Genomic DNA, 22,055 nt, shown 5'->3' on the forward strand with positions numbered 1-22,055 from the left:
GAAATCGATCAGAACGTACCCAGGAACGGTCTAGGCTCGGATCGAGATAAAATCGAATTAGAAAGAGCGTGCAATACAACAATTCTGGGAAGAGTTCGTTAATAAAACTTTTCCAATTTGATATCGAAGCCAGTTCCACAAAAGCCAGGTAAGTAAAACCTGGGCCCGAAAGCTCGTCACCTCTAAACTTATCTGCTGAGATGGCTAGGTTGCGTATAAAAGGGTGTGTATCTTCACGGGAAGCTCCCTTTTCTCAGACATGGGGTGGGTCTCAAAATGTGTCACTTAGGGGTGAGAATGGGGGATGAGAGCATCTTCATTATAAATGTACAGTGCCATTAAAATTTATGGTCGCATTTACATCGCTCGACGGCGAAGCGGCCTGAAAAAAGCGAATTTCAGTCCATTATTTAGCAGTGTCGACCTTTATTATCATTTTCTGATGAGCGAACTCGAGAATAACTTTAATGTCATTGTCGCCATTTTTTTTCATTCGTGTTAAATAATAATAGCGCGTTGATGGCAAATGTTATCACATAAGGTAAGCAGAGAGGTTTTAATACATTGTTTCAACATTTGACAGATATGTAAAAGACGTGCTGAGAGAATTTGGCCCTCTTTGAACCGTTTGAAAATTTTAATATACTTTAAATATTTGACGCTTGGTAATTGAAATTAAATTTAAAAACGTGTATGATGGCGTTCAAAAATAATGAAATCACACTGAAATCTGAAGACATTGTTGTTCAAATCCATTCATTTTTCATTAAGTTTAACTCACTTTGTTCCTAACAAAGTGAATTAGACTTATGTAAATACCCAATTAAAAGTTAAACAATTCAAATACGTAAAACTAAAACATTCAAATACATAAAATAAAAAACATTTGTTAAAAATAGTTGTTCAATACTATAAACGAATTTCAAATATTTCTTATCGTTTAATCACTAAATATATTTATATACATACATTACTATCAAAATAGCTATTCTATAAAATGAGAAAATTACCTGCATGATATCGGTTTCAAATAATAATTTCACACTAAAACTTCACATATCAAATTATGAACCTTCTGACAAAAAAAATGACCGTTAATTTAAAATACTGACCGTCAAATATACATATAATACCAACCAATAGATATATATTTGTAAACATGTACATATAACTAACCGTTTATTTTAATTACTGAACATACGTATGCCTATTGTATTATATAAATCGCTTATTCAAAAATACTAACCATTCATTATAGACGCCAGCCTTTTTTTTTTAATTGGCTTCCATTAACTGATCAATACCATATAAACTTACTGACGACCTAAAAAACAAGCCGTTTTGTCTATAAAGAGCAACATTTCAATATCTTTTTGAATGTCAAATTTATTTATAAATTTAACGATTAACTCTCCTACAATATAAATACGTATTATCATTAAACGTAAAAATATAAATAAAACTACAAATGCTATTTTTTAATATACATAAATAAATATGTATATATAAATATATACAAATTTATATATTTTTTCATCTTAAAATTGTCTCATAATAGCATCGGACGAAAGCTTTGCATAGCTTAATAATATCATCCATATAAACACAGTAGAAAAATTCAAAACTCGTTCCGTCGAACGAAATCCCACAATCCAATTTTATATCACGTTCGCTTAACTTTCTACATACGTTATCGAGTTCATAGACACGGCAAAACTTCTAAAATATCTGTCACAGACAGTATAAACATTTTTTCGCATCGATATTTGTTATCATTACACATAAAAATAAATAAAATAAAATAAACCGCTGCGTAATACGAAAGATGAAGCGCGATCGCCAATAATATGAAAGCTTACGCATCAAAAGCACTGACCTACCCATTTTATATGAAAGCAACACGTATAGAAATGTCAGTATATAAAGATTTTTTGTTGTAAAATCTGCGTTGGCGGTGTGTAATTAATCAATTCGTTAATGAGCAGTGTCCGTTCGCATAAAAGCGTGTTCGCTTTTCCCCATTTTCTCTTCCCTCGGAGCCAGTGAAAGGCTTTTCTTTGTTTGGCTCTGTCAACATCGACCGATCATTACATTACATATCCGATTCACAATCGTTTCGCTTCGATAAATAACGAAAAATTACCGAAGCTCAGCGGCGTCGTTAATTAAATTTTTCGTTCTCGATAGAACACTGTTTTAATTTTTATATTTAATATCGGCGGCGATAATTCTCCGAGGAATTTAATAAAACATTTATTTAAGGAATATACGTTTTACTATGGACAGTGCACGCTCTTAAACTCTATAACAATTTTAGTCGGAATAAACGAAAAAATAAGCGACAAGAGACTTATTCACATGAGAGCCATTCTGGACGTGATATGAAATTTTTATACGGGAAAAAGTAGACCGAAAGTACCACTAAAAGTTTCAAAGATCAATCTTTATTGTTTTCTTTACCCTGTCGTTTTTGTAATCGTTAGCGATGAAACATCAAAAGTTTAAAACAGAAAAAAAATTATAACACATTTTTCGTGAAGTACATTTTAATCTAATTTACTACATGTAAATACATATATGTTGGTGGAAAAAATACAAACATTAATTTTATCAAAGGTTGTATCAACATAAAAACTTTCGCATTGCATAAATATTGTTTTGTATTTTTATATAAAGATAAATACTTTCACATAAATCAATTATTGTTGTATAATATTCTATTATACAAGCAATTCTTCTATTTTTCAATATTTATTAAATTCATCTTAAAAACTGTTATAATAATTTTGAACAAATTGATTTATGCTACCATTTTTAGACTGAAAAATTTATCTTTTATCACACACAGTATGATTGATAAGTTAATTACATAATTTATAATAAAATTTTGCAAATAAAAGCTATATAATATAATCTGTATCTACATATATATTTACTTTATCTATGTACGTAGTAACAATAGATAAAGTTTTGTGATCATGCGAAAATTCGAACTCGATATTTTGACTGATTTGAACTCAGAGTCGGTCACTGAAAAAATTTGTGTGTATTTTTGGGTTTTTTTTTTCAATTTGTCTATAATTTGTCGCTATTAACAAAATAATTGCTATTAGATTGTAAATATGGAAATAAAAAATAAATAATTATCAAATTCAATATGCTCATATCAAGCGTCGCTCGGTCTTTCAGATATTATTTTATTATATTGCTTATATGTACATATTTTATACTTAGACGTGGAAACCGTCCAGAAAATAATAAGAAAAACATACAAAATTTCCCAGTGGACAAATTGATGGGTGGCGGTACATAGGAGTCGTAAATTTCCCAATGATATTTTTGGATGGAAATGGAAAATTCCACCGCAAGCCGTTTTCGAAACGTACCTTAGTACGTCGCAGAGCCGTAATTTCAAGGAAGTTATTTACCGAAAGCCCGTTCCGGTTTCGCAAGTGCCAGATGAAATATTTCCGAGAAATTTCCTCATTACGCGGCGAACATCGATACAATCGTCATTTTGCCGGAAGTGACGCGCCGGCCTCGGTGCGCCCTTTTAATATCCGGTTGGAATGCTGACGGCGACGAAGCTTCGGAAAATTTACCCCATTTACTCCATTAACGATGGCGCGGGCCTTTCGTTAAGCGAGGCCGGCCGTTTTTGAAATCGGATCGGCCGAGGCACCAGTATTACGTAATATTCCCACCTTAACGGAGCTTGATTATGTACTTTTGGAGGCAGCTAAAAACTCCACTATGTAGGCAGTAAAAAATTTAATAATGATGATGACGAAATAAAAAAATGGTGTTAATAATTCAAAATAAACCAAATGATTCTACTTTATATTTGTTTCACGTATTCTAAAGACACAATATAAAGATTTCTCACATTATTATCTTATATCTATATGTACATACATATATACACCAATACATATGTATACAAACAAGCTTGATGCATTGAACTAAGTAGCTTTTTTTTGTTTGACAATTTCACGAATTAGGTGTAACACATTTTCATATGTACATATATATATATATATATTTATAACATACGTAAATGGGATTAAGTGACAGTTTTTAATTAATATATTAAATTAGAAGATATTGAAGAATTTATGGTTTTCAACTTATGGAAATGAGTTTATTGATCGATAATGTGGGGAATGAAATGGGTGATTATAATCATTAGAATCATCGAAATTTAAATATTGGACAAAAATATTAGCAATTCTTCTATCATCCTTTAAAATTCCAGAATCATTATAGATAATCGATGATTTTAAATTATTAAAATTTTTAACATCGAAATATTTTTATGAATGTAAAAAAATTTACTTATTTATTCAAAAAACAGAAACTAACAGCATAGCAACGATAAAAAAAAAACGCATCTACCTTAAATAATGGTATGTATGTACATATGTACATATAGTAAATGGTGAAACAATAGAAATTTAAAGAAAATGAACAGTAAAGAGGATCAATATTATAGTGGAATATTGTAAAAATAAGAGCAAGATCTTTGTAAAAAGTAATTATATATATATATAGAGGGGGTAGAAAAGTTAATGTGAAATAATGAAAAAAATACAGAGGGATCTGTTTGGACATTAGAATAGGATTATCAATTATATAATTCAAAATGTTCCTCCTAGATTAAAGAAACAAAACGATCAATGTGAAGAAAACTGGAATTGCAATAAGAATGGAAATAGTATATACTCGATAGAAAGATTACCAAACAGTATTAGCAACTTCCAGATGACTTTCTACAAATTAATTGAAAAGCAAGGCTACAGTACTGTGGGATTAAAAACGACTTGGGTAATCTAAAAATTAAACCCAAACTCCTATATGCCTTGCTTAAATATGTATCCTTCGCAATTTATCAAATATTCATTGTATTTTGATTTGATTAATTTCTTAATATGTGTTCGCACAATGCAGAATTAATTTTAAAACAAAAGGATTATTTAATCGTTTCCATAATCTATTTGTATTTTCAAAAAAATACGTATAAAAAGCTTTGTACTCTATTGATACACAACTCTTTATTTATCTCATAATATTATATAAACATTTGAATTGAAAGCTTTTCATTTAAAGAATTTTTCTATTATACCTTTTGAGGTTTGAGAAACCATATGTACGAGTATATAATGTCAATAAAATTTTCCAATATTAAAAAAAAATTAATTGAACAAATGCGCAACATATTTATATTTAAAAATAGAATTGCGAATTTCATAAGAAACAATTTTAGAATATATAATAAATGTTTTTATAAATATATCAATTGAGTCCAAAATATATTGTAAATCCATCGTACAGCTACTGTTAGCCAAAAACTTAATAAACAATATAGAAAAGAATCGCCTTGCAATCCCGTCTATACAGATCGTAACTTCTCGACGAGAAGATCTTTTTGAAAATCTTTCTATCGTTCTTTGTGTAGTCGAACCATGGGAAACGACACTGGACCAGAACAAAAGTCGCAAAATATGTAAATCCCTCGGAAACATCGTTCCTACAGATCCCATCGGAAGCCCTCGGCGCACAATAAGGCATGATATGAGACAAGCGAAGCTCATAAAAGAGGAACGAGAATAAATCGTACGAATCCCACATAAATATTGTAAATTAAGAGACGACAAACTCGAACCACTGAATTAATTCAACCCTTAGCGGACCTTTGACCTTTCAATATAATTTAAAAGCGACAGTTCCGTGCCATGGCAACAACTAATACGAACGCTTACGAAGTGACGTAGCAGTACATCAATATTTTAGTATCCAGTTAAACAAAACACCGAGAATTTATCGCACATTTGGGACATTAGGTAGACTAATGAGACATTTTGCGCTAGCAGGTCATGTTTTATTCGACGTGTGTGCATTTACAATTTGTTTGTGTCGAGTCGACGAGCGTTGACATTTATATTTCAGAAAGGAAATTAATGCTTGGCTGTGCAGTTACAGCTGGCTGTGAGTGCTTTGCCCGAAACATTATACATATATTCAACGTACGAGGCTGTTGTTGCACAAATGTTAATTTCAAGAATTCTTACAAATCTTGTCGCTTTTCGCGCTGTGACGCTGCAGATGCATTCAGCTCCTAGAATTGCAACTTTGTAAGAAAGTGCACTTCGACAGACGTTACTCGAAACTTTTCAACGTTCCCGGGAAAAATACTACGAAGAGCAGACATTTATGTACGTTAGGAAAGACTGGATAAAGGCAGAAAATAAAGTGAAATGGAATCACACAATCAATTAGGAGTGTGCAAAGCAAACCTCTATTACTGTGATGATTTGATACTTTTAAAGGTATTGATTATATTTCCAAAATTAGGCCAAATTGATGCAATAAAATCATTAAATTCAATATTATTGCGCGCTCATATTACCATTATTTACCTACTTATGCTTCACCTGTATGGAATAACGCCTCGAATACTAACCTTTCCAAGCTCCGAGTAATACAAAATAAATCCCTAAAAATAATTTATAATACACACATACATATATACGAACTTGAAAAAACTGCGTGCCATATATAATATTCCGTTTGTTACAGACATTACTAACAAACTAACCAGTGGATTCTATGACAGAATCACTAATAACCATACTAACACACTTGTGAAGAGTCTCGGTGATTACAACAAAATGTATATACCCTTCAGGTATAAACACAGATTACCTAAACACAATCTTTTTTAGGTCATCGACTTTAGATATTCTTTAATTAATATTATCTATTAGATGTATTATAAGCATTTATAAGGATTGTAAATAGGTTTTTGAGCTCTTTTTCCTAGTATGCTGTACATTAACATTACAAAGATATAATAGTATGATTACTAACAAAATTAAATTAAAATTGTAAAATAGAAAATGATCAGTAGATCAGTAGCTATTAAAATAGATATAATATGTACTGTGAACATAATTTAGTAATAATAAAAAGCATCTAAAAATCAAATAATAATACATTTTTTTTACTGTATCTATGTAAGATACATTTTTATTTATTTAAGTTTAAGTTTGGATCATTGTGGCATTACAGGTGTCCCTAATGCGCTACAATGGTTGAAATATACAGAGAAAATATGAACGAAGTATCAATAGATGAAGTTTTGTGATCATGAGAAAATTAGAGCTCAAGATTTTGACTAATTTCTGCTCTTGTGAGAGTTAGAATCGATTACTAATTACGGTAATCTTATTACACTGTAATATTTTTTAAAAAGTCAGTTTTTTTTAAATACATGAGCTGTTAAATTTGAAAGAAGCGGAATTCCAATTTTTAGTTCCAAAAACACTATTTGTGTTTAGGTAATTTATTTATTTAAAGTTTGGACCGTTGTAGCATTACAGGAATTCCTAATGCGCCACAATGGTCAAAAATATAACAGAAAAGACAAGAAACAAAATAATAAATTAGACATAACAAAAACAAAACATATGTATATATACACAAACAACTAAAAGTAATAATTATTATTATTATATATCGTTTATCGTCTTGAATTCATTCTATGTTTACAAGGTTTTTGTATTTATCTTTGACTGTCACAATTTGGTATCACTTATTTAAATTCCATATGTTCAGAATTTTGGAAAAGCAGAATAAACGTATTACAGCCCATCACTATTTTTACACCTTGTTAAACGCAAAACATTATACTTTATGTTTTGCGAAATATTTCTCGAAATGCAGAAAAGTGGACTTGAGCCATTTTCAATAATTCGATAATTATTTTAAGTATTTTTTGACAAACATATAATAGTCAATAGTCAGTGACCGATAATATAACTTATCATCTACATACTCACTGACTAAATCAAACAATAATAATATAATAATAATTACATATGTATGTATATGCAATATAATATTATCATAAAAAAACGTAAAGGAGGTATGTAAAAATAAGATGCTTACTTTCAGGTATGATGTGTCATATTATTTCATTAAAACTTTAAGCTTTCATTAAAACGTAACTAATCCTTGTTTTATTTAAAAGATTAAAATTTAATACTTTCATTTACATTAACATAGCTTAAAAAATTCTATCATTTAATTCTTTATTATAGTTATTAAAATGTACTATGTACATTTATGTAATAAAGTATAGAATTAAATATTCAGAAAAATCATTTCTAATATAGTGTAGGTATATATGTACATATATCATATTATAGAATAAACGAAAAAAAATGGGTTTTTCTATGCATATAATTAAATTAGTATATACATACGTAGAATCACAAAAGTGCATTTAATTATACATATGTAGGTGCATTTTTAATTCGGGAAACGCATTGCGCAAAATACATTTAGCTATTGATTAAAATTAGCAATACGTGCAAGCTTTTACAGCTGTGGAAAAAACAGACGTCAGCGTAGCGGAAAAAAATGCATTAATTAAAATTAAAAAATGGAGCCCGGCGGCAATTCATTGTACATCCGACTGGAAAAAGGCAAAAGAGTTTTAAAACCAGAGTTAAAAAAATTGTCTAACTCCTTTGAAAATTTCTGTGCAGTTTTTGCGGTTGACCGCTATCGGTATGTCTGAGTTGAAATACTACTCGGGGAAAAGTCCGACCGCTTTATACAGGTTTAATTTTGGAAAAATACTCGGAAAAATTCCGGTATCACCTTTTTCGCATCTGAGGCGATGCAATCCGAGACGGTGGCGGTTTTTTGCGTCGGAAAAAGGTCCCGGAAAAGTTAAACGGAAAGTTTGCGCGAATGGAGTTTTCTTCCCGCAGGAGGATAAAGTCGACCGTGGTGACCTCTTGTGCGAACTTTTCTCGTGCGGAAAATCGCACCGCAAAACAAACCCGCAGAAAGTTGCAAGCTTCCGAGCTTTTTCCAGCTTCCCGAACGGCGATACGACACACTCTACAAGTTGATTATTGGTTTTTTATTTATTTTGCGACACATAATTACAACTAAGCCATCCAAGCTGTAAATACATTTTATTTTCATGTGTATATTTATACCTTTTAACAAAGTACACTACATTTATTACTACATAAAGATTTTCCACAGTTGAGTTAAAGTTATAAGGAGAATTATCACTGCTGGTAAGATATAGAAAAAATACAGATCAACGTCTGCTATTTCAGTTTGTCGATTTTTATATGATAATATTAGTTCGCAACAAAATAAGAACCACCAAATTCGTTATCCATTGCCTATTTACCTTATTATTTTTAGCTCATTGAAGACAATATCCATTTTCTAGACTGAAAATTTTTCTACAATAAAGTCCACCATGGTTTAATTAATTAAGTATGCTTTTGAAAATTAAGATGTTAAAAATTTATCGTTTTAATTGCAGATTACTAAATTTAGTGTAGCAAAAACTTTCCTCCCGAAGCAAAGCCAGACATTTCGGTCAGTAATTACTCTAATCTATCATTTTATTAAAGCATTAAATTTACACAAAAGTTTTTTTATTACAGATTTTCAATTTTTGTATTGCAAAATAAAAAAGTGAGCCCAACAAAAGGCAAAAAAGAATAATGATTTCAATAAATTCGCTGTTTATGGTAATTTTGTGTCGGCAAAAATAACACGATACGTCATTATTAATATAAATAGAATTCAACAATTATATTTCTCGACTTATATTGGTATATAAATGCATACATATGTAATATGCCTTATAAAATACGTAAACCTATATAGATTTTTAGTTATTTATCAACTCAAAATAAAATAAAATTATATCGCGCGCTCATATTACCATTATTTACCTACTTATGCTTCACCTGTATGGAATAACGCCTCGAATACTAACCTTTCCAAGCTCCAAGTAATACAAAATAAATCCCTAAACATAATTTATAATACACTCATATATACTAACTTGAAAAAACTGCATGCCATATATAATATTCCGTTTGTTACAGACATTACTAACAAACTAACCAGTAGATTCTATGACAGAATCACTAATAACCATACTAGCACACTTGTGAAGAGTCTCGGTGATTACAACAAAATGTCTATACCCTTCAGGTATAAACACAGATTACCTAAACACAATCTTTTTTAGGTCATCAACTTTAGATAGTCTTTAATTAATATTATCTATTAGATGTATTATGAGCATTTATAAGAATTGTAAATAGGTTTTTGAGCTATTTTTCCTAATATTCTGTACATTAACATTAGAATAATATAATACTATGATTACTAAACAAATTGATCAGTAGATCAGTAGCCATTAAAATAGATATAAGATGTACTGTGAACATAATTTCGTAATTAAAAAAATCGTAAAAAAAAAATTTTTAAAAATCAAAAAATCAAATATAATATTTGCATTAAAATAATCGTACTTTGAAAAGCCGCGCACTTTGCAAGTGTTTTTAAACAGCGAACTCTTAGTAATAGAAAAAAACTACAAGAACCGTAGAGAATTTCTTCTTAAAAGCTAGTCGCGCCCGGAAAAGCGGAAAAGCCACGCGAACGCAATAAAGCGCGCTAGGCGTGTGTCGACGTCACTGCGAACTTTCCCTATGCGCTTTGATTTCTTATTTTATTTTATTTTTTCTTTCTTTTTCCACCCAATTCCATTTCTGTTTTGGGCTCCGCGTCGAGAAATTCAGTTATGGCGGTTCGTGCGCCGTTAACCTCTTCGTTGCCGGCACCCATTGAATGCTAAGCATGGAAATTCACCAACTTATTAAGCGGCGAGGCGGGTCGTTCAAAAGACAATAAAAAAAGTTACACAACCCCTTTTCATACACGTCTATATATAAACAAGAAACCGTACTCCCATGATCATATACATATGTATATATTAATCTTTTTGAGAGACTTTCCCATTCAAAAAAGTACCATTTGGAGATATGTATAGGTATAATATATATTCCCCATAAAATGTCGTTTGCATTTGATTGTCGTTCTAAGTTTTATTTGAGATGCATACGTATTCAAAAACGGGTAACGTTTTTAGCCTGCTGTGTACGTATATTTAGAACGTATAAAAGTACATATACATAGCAACGGAGAAGAGCTTATAAATGCCGAAAGCAAATGGCGTGTGGCTTATGACGAGCTTTTATCGAAATGCGATACGCTTTCGGAGTTATAACGTATTTACGTTATTCCGAAACGCTTTATCTTTTCATTTCCACTAAATTTGGCGGACGACACGTTTCGATACTAAATAAATATTACGTTCGACTGGAACGAATCGAGGAATATATAGATTTTGTTCCGAACGAGCGGATCCCGGAGCGGGTTCGCAAATGATCTTTTCAAAAACGTATTATTTACCGTGTTAAATTAAAACATTTTGAATAAGTCATGATGCTTCCTTTTCACATAAATAAAATGTCGACTTTTTCCGTTTTACTGTAAGGAAAATCAGCTCGAGCGCAAATCGTCCGATTAAGACGGTCGTTCAAAACAGAGTCCTCCTATACTTATCCTTCTTAACCCGTCGTTAAACATTCAATTTTATTTAAATACAATTGAAATTAATATACACAATTGTTTTTTGATGACATATCATCGCATGGGTGTTGGAATTTTAAGTTATTAAATAAAAAAAAATTTAAAAGAAATGTGACATCGGTCTAATTTTTATCAAATACCTCTTAAATATATTTATATTTAATTGTTTAATATGAACAAAAATGGTAAAAACTACCAACCTACCTGCATATAAACAATATAAAACACCGATAGAAATTATTTAATTAAATAAATTTTCAATAGTTGGTGGTATATTATTTCTGAATTATTTCGATCTATTTTCCTAGCAGAAAAATTCGCATCGAACAGTACATATAGAACTTTTTTCTTTTGTTATTATTTGTATTACATTCGTACGTCGTTTTGTTGGAAGTGGTCTAGCTTACGTACACATATATGTCGAATCGAAACGACTTTTATATTATGGCGAGCGTTATCTAAGACACACAGATGGAATATCAAAATTATATACATACATATGATTACAGTTTTTTTTACCCTCCCTCACCGTAATGGGGTATACAAGAGCCCTAATTTTTACGTTTTTCGTAATAACTATGTGGTTTTCAAAGCTATACACCCTATAGTTCTTGCATTCCTAGAATAAACTACAAGAAATTTATTTTAATAGATTTTGTATGATTTAGAAAAGGGGTACATCGTAAAAAAATACATTTCTACGTTCCAAAGTATGATTTAAAGGCGGTAGCAATAAGTCATTCGCTTGCATATTCTTGTTGATCAATGAATCAATGCGAGAGAAAGAGACAGCTATATTTCGTAAGGGGTTTGGTGCAAACGATCGAAAAGCGCCTGACAGATTGAACCACAGATTAACTGGACGGCTGCTTTAAACGCAATTCTCGACTTCACGAATGAAAAATTGCACATCAGATGACGAGTAACCTTTCGATGTGCACAGATGCAATTATTAAAATGGTAATTATCAAAATTGAGTTGGATCTTTCTGGCGAGTTTTTAATAATTTAATAAGGAAAAATTCGGAACTAAAGTATCAGAAGCACAGAACGTATACAGAGTAGGTATGTCGGGACTTCGGGTAGATTTCGCTTAGTGTAAGTGCGAGCAGTGCGCACGCATAAGGTTCAGTATGTCTGGCGCTTTTCGATCGTTTGCACCGCATCGTTCGTAAGATATTGTTTTCGTCGCTTTTGGCGCTTGGCTTTTGAGTCATGCAGTCGCCTGGCCTTACCTATGTGCGTTTGCGTATCAGTGTTTGTCGTTATTTTTTAATACAAAAATAGTCAAAAACATGCTGTAGGACTAAAACTTTTTTATGTTGATGTATAAAATGATTAATAAGATATATATTGAAACTATTTGTATTGAGAAAAGCTCTATTTTGATTAAAACAAAGTGGGGTCTTACTCGAACCCGGTTCGGGACACTCGTTCGATCTCGACACTCCATCCTTCAAAGGTTAATTCAACTTTAGTACTCCATACAATTCGTTCCCAACATACATAGAAATGACGAATAGTATCATTGTGTAGTTCCACTGAACCGGAAGTCGTTTTCTATCATTATTCCATTGCTAGACTTGAGTGCGACGGTAAACAGAGGGTTGTCGAGGCTCGGCAGTTGGCTGCGGATTTGCATCTGCAATAGCTGCACTCTGAGGATCGTTACCGGTGCACCGGTGCAAGAAATACGCCCGAGACCTCTCTCGAGAGGACAACTTTTATCGGGCCGTTGTTTGTTCGGGTGGGGGGAGGATGGGCTATCGGAAAGGGGATTTGTTTTTATTTAGATACAGCACTAATGGAAAACCTCGTGGATGCCCATAATGCCGGAGCAGAATGTTTGCTTTCTCGTCGAAGGCCCTCGCCGTGGATTAGGACCCTCTCGAACAGATCGATACGACCCCTCGCATAATATTTGTTAAATAAAGACAAAATCCATCGTGCTGAATGCTCCGTTGGACACGGATCGTATCTTGGGGTTTCGTATGCTTGAACTGCTATCGAGTGTCGGCACGATCTCAGAGCATGGAATTGTTGTAACATATCTATTATATAAAACCGTGTTGCGGAAAACCAACAGAATAATAAGCCTTCAACTTGGAATTGTAGTTGAGACATTTGTGTCTTGAAAATCCGGTCCTTCCCAAGGAAATATAATATCAAAAGTGTATATATTAAACTTATTTCTAAGTAGAATTATTATTTATATACCTATACTTATATAAAATGTATCTCTTACTAGATACCAGACAAATAAAATATTTATTACAAAATAATTACACTCGTGTTGTGCCCGTTGAAATATAATCGCATGGATTATGGCATATTAAATAAAAGAAATGCGTCGATCCTCTGTTCGATCCACACGCAGTCGAATTTTTTTGAAATACCTTTTAAATATATTTATATTTAATTCTTTAATATGAAAAAAAAATACACATAATCAATATAAAACAACAATAGGAAAATTAATTAATTAAATAATTTTTTAACAGATGGCTCTAAATGCTCAGAGGTTTATTTCCATATAGGAAAAATTGGTAGCAAACGGTATATATAGAAGTCTTTCGTTCTTTTGTTATTATGTTCGTATTATTTTCGAACGTTTTGTTGGCAGTGATATTATATATATTATAGTACGGCGAGCGTTATCTCACACAGACGCATACACAGACACACATAATAGTGCTATTATACATACATATACATATATGATAAATAATATTTAAAATAGTGTTAAATCGAAAAGTTTTTCAGTTGAAATTAAACTAGAGTATTAACTATTTATATAAATATATATTTTATCTTGAGTGAGTTTTTCGTCTATTAAAAATAGTAACTAAAATATGAATTTTTAAATAAAATAATCTAGTATTATCAAAAACTTAACCAGAATACAATAATATGTATTACTGAAATTTAAGGCTTATTTATATGCAATTTAATATTCTTCGAGTTGATCAGAGACTTATTTAGATATTTTGCCAAATATCGAAATTAGTCTCTAAACCATAAAATATACATTAATATTTATTCATTTATTAATAAAAAATAGTATAGATACTTTAAAAGCACACCGTCTACTCAACTTACATACAATATTCAATCAATAAATAATGGAAAACATTAGCACAAATTATTTATTATTTATTTAAGCAGAATATAGAGATTAATCAAATTTCCAAAGCACTTAATTTTAATAAAAATCTGATGAGAAGACAAAAATTACCGTTCATTTATTAAATAAAAATATCAGAATATATGTATACTTAATATAAAATCAATTTATCTTGTCAGTGATTTTTGATACACAATATACATAATATGCAAGTAGGAATTATAATATAATACATTCATATATGAACATATTAATTTTATAATATCATTGAATAGTTTGTTATTATGGAGAATCAATCGTAGAACAATGTTCATAATACAATAATGCATAATAAGCTTTACGAATTTCATTTTCAATTACATTCCGATACATTGCAGCATTATTATCTCATTTACTATGACAATAGTAATTAAAACGTCAACAAAGAGGGTGTTTTGTTATATTATAATAGAAAATTGGTGCACGTGCTTATTTTCCACAAAGGTACAACATTGACACTGCATATATCATTCGCAATCAAATGCAACAATAGAGAGTAATAAATTGCGTTTCGGTCAACGAGTCACTGATTAATCCACGAAAATTCAAGCATTAACAATATTCCCCGCTTGTTTACTCAACATGGCAAATAATACACTCGCCTATGTTATAAATTATGCACACGAGCGTAAATTATAACCGTCGAAACAATATTTGTATACGTACGAAACAATACTCGTATGTACGTGTGTCTGCTACGCTTTTCGTGACATTTAAAAATACAACGAAATAAATCCACGGTAACGGCAATACAACATTGTTTGAGCGTTAGTGTCGAATTCGAAGCAGTTGATTTGATTGATTTTCCGAAAACAGTTTCTCGGAAAATCAATCAACTTTGGTGAAGTTATTAGATTTTCAGACAGTGCGAAAGCCGAAACTTCAACAGCAAACGTTTCGCTTTCACAATAAACTTTTGGCAAAAAAATTATACGGTATTTCCTCTTTCGACTTCGGCATCAAATTTCGACAGATTATCCGAGAAAAGCCTTAGTGGTTTTTGCATTATAATATTAAGAAGCAATTAAAATGTTGAATTATTTCATTCAAATATATAATATAAGACGACTAAATTCAATTTGGACATTTAATAATATAAATCAAATAAAATGTGTACTTTTGGACCAAATAACATACTATTTTTATCAAATTTAAATCAAACAAACGAAAAATAGATTATAGTATTCTTCCACATGAAATATCGTAATTCTTTAACCAAACTCAATATGACAATATATTCACTTTAAATTATATAACAAATTAAAATCATACTTATGTGGGTACATTAATTATTTAATGTCCATAGAAGGATAAAAATACATATATTGAACAATCAAAGATGAACGTAAAATATATATATATACATATATATATATATATATATATATATATATATATATATATATATATATATATATATATATATATATATATATATATATATATATATATATATTTTTTTTTTTTTTTTTTTTAATCATTATACAAAAAAAAACAGTAAACAAATAATATAATATATAAAAGAATTTTCTTTCAAATATAATGTCATTATTTCCGTATTTGTTAGACAACATCCTACATATTTCATTATCCTCTCCGTAAACCTTCATTATTTCATTCAAATTCATTTATTCAATTATTTCTGTAAAGATTTCCCATGCAAATCCTGCTACTCATTAAAAAGTACTCCTGCCTTTTATATTTAATGACATTCCGACTCACATTGTTCATTTTTTTTATTTAAATACATAAAAAACTCATGGACAATATTTCATTTTTCCTTTCATTTTGATCTCCAATTAAAACATTAACGGCAAAATTTCGTTGTTATTTATACAGCTCATAAAATATAAACGTACTGGTTAAGATTCATTAAGTAAAGCCCCATACAAAACGGGCTCGTCAAGAATGCGCTCCATCGCCGACAAAGAAGGGGTCAAAAGAGTCATCGAGGCGTTCACTTCTAGTTTTTCCTCTTCTCCCATTTTCCGATCAATCGTGAAAAACGTATTCGCGGGAAAATGAAGAGTGACAGCCGCGACCGGTGCCGGGAACTACTCCACGGGAGGGTTTGAGGGCACATCAAAGGGCCGTCTGCGCCTTTATCTTCAAAATGAACGCCTCGTTACGATCCAGACCTTCTCCTTCAGATTCTCCAAGATGAGAGAGGGGTGGGTGTGAGTTGGGGAGGGTTGGAGGTGAACCTAGCAGTCTTATTTCCCGCCATCATTAGCACACCTGCTTTTAAAACTCATTTGTATTGGAAACGCCCAAGGGTTTGGAGAAAACGATTATCCCCGAAAATAGCCAGGTATATACATATACGTATAAACATACAATATTTATTTGAAAAAAATCCAAATACCACTTAAACATTAATTAAAATTTAATAGACATTTACAGTAGGGTATAAACGAAGATTTAAATATTTTTTGATTACATTTTCACTTTATTATGTGGGCGTACTTTTAAGCTTTGCAATTTGTACGAGTGACTCTCAAGAATATATTAATCATATTTAAAAAACCCTTAAAACTCCACGTTAAATTATATATACATACATATACACGTAGGTTTATAACTTTCGTCGCACGATAAAATTGTAATTTCACGTTAAATATGAAACCGCAATGTAAATTATGTATATTTGAATTTCGGCATGTTTGCAAACACATTTTGAAACTCTTACGTTTTAATTAAGGTCATTTAACATCGGACGGAAATTTCGAAATTAAAATGACATCGCTAGATGTGTATATGTTTATATTTAATCATGCAAATTATGTCAATATGTACGAACATATGTTTCGAATTGAATCCGTTCAATTAAGCTGACAATAATTCAACCATACCATACTTCAATACTTCGTATATGTATATGTATAATAATACAAATATGGCAAAAATAAAATACGACTCCAATAGTACGTAGTATTCTTAGAACACGCCTTGTGGCAGTTTTCAGCTGAAACACGACAAGTTTCATGACAAACACCAAAATTCGACATATGTATATAACATTACTAGAACAAGGCCCAGTTTCGGCGAAAACTTTTCTATTGCGTCACAAGTTACTATTGTTTTACAAGAAGATATTTGCCGAACTTTCCACATGCCATCTACTAATACATATACAAATATATATATATATATATATATATATATATATATATATATATATATTTCAATATTGTAATAGTTTAATATAATAATACATACCTGCCACGGCCATCGACCGAACGAAGCATCTTTTCCGCCAACTATGCGAGTTTCAGGCCTGGAAATCATAGCTGGAACTCCGCATTCTAAAAAAATAAAATAAAACTCCATTACGTTGCAAATATGTAATACGTTCTGAAAATTTTCATCACGCGTTTGGACTATTTTGAACATTATCCACGTACATTTCGTACGCAAAAAATAACTATTAAAGCCACTATGAACGCAAAAATACCCACAAACGTAAAAAGAGGCTCGCTTACAATTTCCCCCGGGAAATATTACGCACATCAATCCGTACAAATAAAAGAGAAATGAAATGAAAAATATGAGGCCTAAAAATTTATCATTCTATTTTTTTTTTTTTCGTTCATTCATCATACAGTCGAGCGACATTCACGAACCTTTTATACATCAATAAAACGATACATTGAATTGATTCAATAAAACTACAAAGCGATACTTGCCATTTCAATCGGCAAAAAACGTATCAATTATTTTTTCTACATATAATACTTTATTGACTGTATATTGCGAATGTAATGCAAAATTGAAAACGGCATGTATTTTGATGTCATTATTTTTACGAAGATAACATTTTTTCCATATATTGATTATTATATGTATAATTCGAGTAAATTATTTTTCATCCTTAATAACATACATATGTGGCATACTCATTATTTACCACATTATTAATACGTAGCATATTCAGTAATAGAAATATAAATTGAAATTGAATAGATTAAGTGAATTCCAATTTTATAATATTAAAACATTTCCATAAAATTACAAATTCTCAAATATGAAATAAATATATGAGAGGTAAACCATTTAATTATCAACATTAACAGAAGAGGTAAATCATATTTTAAAATATGAAGCAAATTTAAAAAAGAATCAATCCTTTTCTATGAATTACGTATATTAATTACATTAAAAAAAATTTTTTCAGGAAAGTGAAAGCCACTCCTATATCGTAAAAGTATAATAAGTAGGTACATATATGTACATATGTATGTATTATAAAAACTTAATTTAAAATTTTTCAAACGTCACTGAGTATTTGATGGGCTTTATGAAAAAGTCAATTTCTACTATTTTTAAAACCTTTTCCCATTGATGACCGCTATAGACGTCATGCGTTAAATGCCATTATATATATATATATATATATATATATATATATATATATATATATATATATATATATATATATATATATATATATATATATATATATATATATATATATATATATATATATATATATATATATATAAATATACAAATATTTATAGTCGACAACTCGATTTACTAATTCACTAAAAAAGTACCGCGAAAGTTGCCGCGAACAAGGGGCTAAAAATATGTACATACATACATATATAGTAAATATGTAGATACATATGCACAAAAACAATGCTTTCATTTCCAATATAATTTAAATTGAATAGAAAATAATAACAAAAATTCTTGTTCAATTGGGGGAGAGACTATATGCCTGACATCGACCCCTGGATTAGGATAAATCCATATATTTCTATGGAGAAACATCCAAGCCAGAAAATATACTCTTTAATGGCAGGAAGAAAACTTCATTTCCAACGACCACGTTTTAGCAAACCACTCTAAAAACATTGGGTTAATATTATAGTAAATTGAAAGTGTACTGACCGACGTCTTTGGTAGCAGCAGTAGTGACTATGGATCCCAACGCTGGCGATGAAGATGGACTCAGGATTCCATTATTGTTGGCTGGTGCAACCGTCGACCCGTACGTCGACTGGTAGCCAGCCGATGAGGAATGTCCATCTTGTGCCGAATACGTGGTGGGGGGCGAAGCCGTCGAAGCCTTCAGCGGCTTGTGGCTCGCCGGCTTGGCCGTGTACGGCTTCGGATGGGGCGAAGTCTTCGTCGTCGGCGGCTTCTGCGTCGTCGTCGTGAACTTCTTCGTCGGCTTTGGTCTTCCCGTTGAAGGCTTCTCCCAAGACACTGGTCTCGGTTTGGTTATGAAGTTGGCTTCGGTTGTCGCCTGCCAGTGCACAGTATTTACATTGACGCCGGGCCTCGACGACCATGCTCCACCTGTGCATTAATCATCAATCGATTATTTACCATACTGATTAAATAATCAAATGTATATTTATTTACGTAAAGATTCAAAATCAGATGTAAAATAACATCTTTTCCGTAAAAAGTCATTCAACGTTCGTAAAACATTATTTTTTTGTCGTAATTGTCACAATTTATAACAATTAGATACAACATAACTTCTTATTGAATACTTATCTCGCAGATAAAACTCACTGAAGAGATATGCTTTTAGCAGTGAAGTGTCAGATCTGACATATTTGGCCAAAAATCAATACATATCGTGTATTACATTACATGAAGCTAGACGCCAAATTTGAAATTTATATATACATATGAGAGTTAAAACTATAAATATTTAAATATTAGAGATAACGAGAACCTATAGAGCAAATTTTATAAAATATAGAGTGAATTATAGGCGTTTAAACAATTAAAATCTGATATGGCCCTATCACGGCGAAAAGGTTGAAGATAGATTATAGTAGCTTGCCGTCACCGTCATAGACGTCACCGTACCCGAAATTGTGGATATTTGATACGCATTGTATACGATATTTTATCTCCAACGTAATGACAGACGATACATTGACGTATATTGATGACCAAAATAAGCAATATGGCAAAGTATGAAAACGATCGGATAAGAGATAAGAGATATAAAAATTACCACTAACACGAAAACCATGTGAAATGCAAAGGAGGTATGTAATAAATAGAATAATTTATATCGATGTATTTATGTATATAAAATTGAATGTCTGTCTATCTGTCTGTCTCGTATAGGCTCCTAAGCCACTGAACCGATTACGATGGAACTTTCAGGATTTGTTGTATGCCTGTCCGGGAAGCTTGTTGTGAAGAAAAAACGGGAATAACCTCTCAATAATAATATTCGTAATTAGGATTTTACCGACAAGAAAGTTTACCGAAGCGCCATTGTGTAGTCAAGGAAATGTGTTCGTTGGTAACCACGTTACCAGTTGGTTTATGACGAAACGGCGTTGAAGGGAGCTCCAACCATCACTTTAAACGGGAACGCAACGGGAACGAGAATTGCATGCCTTATTCTGACATTGCAACGCATGCCGGGTTCAGCTAGTCTAATATATAATTTCGAAAGAGACTTACTATTACATATGCCATGTTTATGCTGTTTATATTACAAACACTGAGCGAAGCCGGGTAAAACTAGTTATTTATATAATCCAAACTGAATTCAATATATGGAATATTCGATCTAGCATGAGACTTACGTAAACTGAACATGCTATCGCATTCACTCCCCCCCCCCCCCCACACTCGACGTTATTTATTTTAATTTTTTTTTTTTAGTTTTGAGTTCGTTTTTTGTATTTTGAAATATTTACATTAATACAATTTTAATATAAAAAATGAGTTGTTGATATTATTAATTTATTCATGGAATACGTATATATTTAAAATTAATGGAAATTTATATTTTTTAGACAGTAAAAATAATTGTCAACGTCATGTTATGGACAGCAAAACTTACAGTAATATTATTAAAGACCTTGCATTGAATTACATTGTTATAATATTATAGAGTTACATAAGAAATAATTTAACACATATAATAATGATTTTTGCTGCTTAATATCATTTAGGATATTTGAGGGCTTAAAAAATGTGCAATTTTTACAAATTTTTGGCTTTTGCAGTCTTTATCTCAAAATATAGTATTTCTGTGCCGAAAGTGAATATTGAAATCAATAGTCTGATATTTTTTCTGTTGACTGTGATTTTTTGTTGCTTTAATATACTAATAAAAAATTATCTAGCAAATTTTAGAAGCCAAAAATATATATTTTTTTTCGAATTATTATGAGCTATTTTCGCCAATTTTTCACCATGTTTTTGACGATTGGTTTGTTATGTCAATAGTTTTTCTTTTATCAAAACTAATAAACGTAATAATTCAAAGTCAAAAATATACTTTTAAATCGATCTATTATGCATTTATAATACCAGTTCTTTATTTCACTACGTTTACAAGGGTTGGATATTAATTTATCTAAATATTTTTTATTTGACCTGCCTTCAAACTTTTATTTCTAAAATTATATTATGTCGTAATA

The 22,055-nt window shown here is 30.9% G+C and overlaps 1 protein-coding gene across 1 annotated transcript in view; it reads right to left on the bottom strand.

The window, feature by feature from the left end:
* Window positions 1–22,055, bottom strand: part of Sb (serine proteinase stubble) — a 164,460-nt gene that overhangs the window by 29,276 nt on the left and 113,129 nt on the right. The window contains exons 5-6 of the mRNA XM_077430794.1: window positions 19,540–19,950; window positions 17,863–17,948 (exon numbers count right to left, since the gene is read on the bottom strand). Coding sequence (XP_077286920.1) covers window positions 17,863–17,948; window positions 19,540–19,950 — 497 coding nt within the window. The remainder of the gene's footprint in view (window positions 1–17,862; window positions 17,949–19,539; window positions 19,951–22,055) is intronic.

Source organism: Arctopsyche grandis, chromosome 5 (genome assembly GCF_051622035.1).
Source record: "Arctopsyche grandis isolate Sample6627 chromosome 5, ASM5162203v2, whole genome shotgun sequence".
Classification (NCBI taxonomy): domain Eukaryota; kingdom Metazoa; phylum Arthropoda; class Insecta; order Trichoptera; family Hydropsychidae; genus Arctopsyche; species Arctopsyche grandis.